This window comes from Nothoprocta perdicaria, unplaced genomic scaffold, assembly GCF_003342845.1.
Source record: "Nothoprocta perdicaria isolate Ctin4 unplaced genomic scaffold, notPer1 scaffold_451, whole genome shotgun sequence".
In the NCBI taxonomy this organism is placed as follows: Eukaryota; Metazoa; Chordata; class Aves; order Tinamiformes; family Tinamidae; genus Nothoprocta; species Nothoprocta perdicaria.
This window is the reverse complement of record NW_020455701.1, coordinates 153,511-156,178: the sequence shown is the minus strand read 5'-3', so window position 1 is coordinate 156,178 and position 2,668 is coordinate 153,511. Positions and strand designations below refer to the sequence as shown.

At 63.0% G+C, this 2,668-nt stretch overlaps 2 protein-coding genes across 2 annotated transcripts in view; both read left to right on the top strand.

The window, feature by feature from the left end:
- LMNA (lamin A/C) overlaps window positions 1-379 on the top strand; it is a 12,659-nt gene extending 12,280 nt beyond the window's left edge. Inside the window, 1 exon segment of the mRNA XM_026046664.1 lies at window positions 255-379. Coding sequence (XP_025902449.1) covers window positions 255-287 — 33 coding nt within the window. The 3' untranslated portion in view covers window positions 288-379.
- Window positions 380-2,616: 2,237 nt separating this feature from the next.
- Window positions 2,617-2,668, top strand: part of SEMA4A (semaphorin 4A) — an 8,267-nt gene continuing 8,215 nt past the window's right edge. The window contains exon 1 of the mRNA XM_026046654.1: window positions 2,617-2,623. Within this exon, the coding sequence (XP_025902439.1) occupies window positions 2,617-2,623 (7 nt within the window). The remainder of the gene's footprint in view (window positions 2,624-2,668) is intronic.

Here is a 2,668-nt window from a genome sequence, read left to right as displayed (position 1 = left end):
TCTATGAGGTCTAGAATGACAAGGTCTTCTACAWAATAAGGTCTATACTGGGTGCTCTCTTGTCCATATTATCACCCTCCTTCATTACCACGGAGTCTCCTGCTTTGGACCTCAGCTCTATAGATCCCCAGGAGCGGCAGTGCTGGGGCAGCGGGATGGGAGCCGGGGCCGGCGCGCGGGGCTGCCGGCAGCAGCGGGAGCAGCGGGCGCTAACGCTCCGTCTTCCCCCCTCTTCTCCTCCTCTCTCCTTCCAGGCTCAGGCTCCGCAAAACTGCAGCATCATGTAACTCCATGCGCCATTCCCATGTTTCCTGGGCATCTTGAGCTACTTTTTCCCAAAGCAAATGGATTTCTCTTTTTTTTTTCTTTTCCATAAAAAGGGGTCGAAAACCAAGGTTGGGTTTTCTTTTTTTTTTTTTTTTTTCTATAGCAGGAATTTTATATATATATATATAAAATGCTAAAAGATGCTTCGATTTTTTTTTTTGTAAAGAAAAAAATCTATTTCTAGAAAAAAACCACCAAAAAAAGAAAGCTTTTCAGCTTACCTTTTTTTTAAAAAAGCCTTCAGCCAAAGACACCGAGGAATTGTTTACCGAGCAGCAATGCAGCGACAGAGCGGAGTGTAATAGCTCCAGAGATTGTATCCTTTCTGCCAAAGCTTTTTATATAGGACGAGGAGAAGTAAAGCCATCGCCAGCGGCGCCGGCGCAGACCCAGCGCGTCCCGCGGGGCTCCACGGCTCAAAGAGAGCAAAGCACCTTTGCAGCCTTTTTTATGAAAACTTTTGTTGTTTGTTTCTGGATTTGGACCCAAATCCCTCTTTTTTTTAGTGCATTTTTAAAAATTTTTCTCCTGTGTGGGCACCACCCTGCCACCGCGTGCCCGCGCTGCTGCCAGCGGGAAAGCCGGGCGCTCGCTCCACGTGTTCTGGGCAGAACCGGGTATTTTTTCTCCTTTCTTCCCCCCAAACTCCTTTTTTTTTTTTTTTCTGCTTTATTTTGTTTTTTTCAAGCCACCGAGTTGTGCCTTACGGAAGGTGCCGAGCGGGCGCCGCCGGGCACCGCGGCCCCGCCAGCCCCCGCCGAGCTTAACGCAGGACCGGTTCGCTCAGGAAGAGCATTTTGGGGCCGAACAAAGCGGTTTGGGGGCCCAGCGCCCCCCGCCAAGGCCGACCCAGCTCTCGGCAGAGATTTTCGCCTTTCGTTCCCCACTTTTTTGGGGGAAAGCGCCCGAGACCCCCGGCGCCCTTGGGTTGCCGGCACGGGGATGTCGCCCCGAGCTCGCGCTTCGCTCCGCGCTCGCCAGCTTCTGTACCCGCACCCAATACAGCCGCCCCGTGCCAGCCCGTCTGCTGTCGTCCTTGGGGTCCCRCGCGTCGCCACCGCGCCGGGGGGGAATGCGGGTGCCCAAACCCTGCAGGGCCGTGACGGGCTGATTTGGGGAGGAATCGAGGACTCTGCGCCCCGCTGGAGCAGTGGGAGGGCTGGGACCCCCGTGCCAAGCGGTGCCAGCGGGTGGCACCCGCGGGCGCCTCGGGGCGGCTTGAAGGAGGGGACGGAGGGCGCGGGAGCTCTGCAAAGCCGGCGCCTAATCCGCTTTGCGGCCGGCGCCGCGATGTGAGCGGGCGGCGCGGCCGGGCGCACGCACAGCCAGGTGGGTGCCCGGGGGACGGGCGGGCGCAGGGGGGGGACACGGGGGGCGCCGGGGCCCCTCAGCCGCGCGGTGCCCGCGGCGCGGATGGTGCCACCGCGTGCGCCCTGCAGTCCCGCGGGGCACCCATCCATGGGCACGTGGCGACCGGCGCCGCTGGCCCTGCAGGCAGCCGGGCACGCTGGAAACCCGCCCGGGTGCTCACTCGTGCACCGAGCTGCACGGCCTCTGCAGCGCCCCGCGGGAGCTGCGCCAGCCTGGGGACTGGAAGGATCACRGGGGGAACAGGGCCTGGGGAGCGGCTCTGGGTGGGGGGTCAGGCCACCGGTGGGGACCTGCAGCCGGAGCCGGAGTCGGGAGCCGTCCGGGCGGGCGGCACCTTGCGGAATGGTCGCGGGGCCCCGCAGCCCCCTGCGTGCTCCGCAGGATTAAGGTCAGGCCCTGCTAATCCCGAGGGTGTTAAGGAGTTGGGGGGGGGAGCTCCGGCACCCCCGTCCCCGCGGGCGCCCGGGTGCTGGGCGCTGCCGCCCCAGGGGGACTGCAGGCGCCGGGGTCCCCGTGCCGGGCAGGAGGCTGTGGGCCGGGGGCGGCCGTGCGCGGGCTCAGCCCCGCGGCCGGAGCGGCCGGAGCGGCCGGAGCGGCACAAGCTCCTTAGGGCGCCGCTGAGCCCCGTGGGAAGCGCCGCGCGCCCGGCCTCGCTCCCGGCCTCTTGTGCAAGAGCCCCCGCTGCGAGGGAGGAAGCGCTGCCAAGCAGAACTGGGGTCTGCCCTGGGCAGCCTCCTCGGGCGTCCTCCGCCTGCGGATTTCGGGGGGAAGTGATTTGGCAAGAGGAGCGTAGGGCAGGCGGGAGCGCGGCGCTGCCTACGGCTGCTCTGTGCACATCCATGTGCACACATGTGCACGCATGCCAGGCATGCATGAGCTTGCACATCTGTGCACATCCATGTGCACACATGTGCACGCATGCCAGGCATGCACAAGCTTGCACATCTGTGCACATCCATGTGCACACATG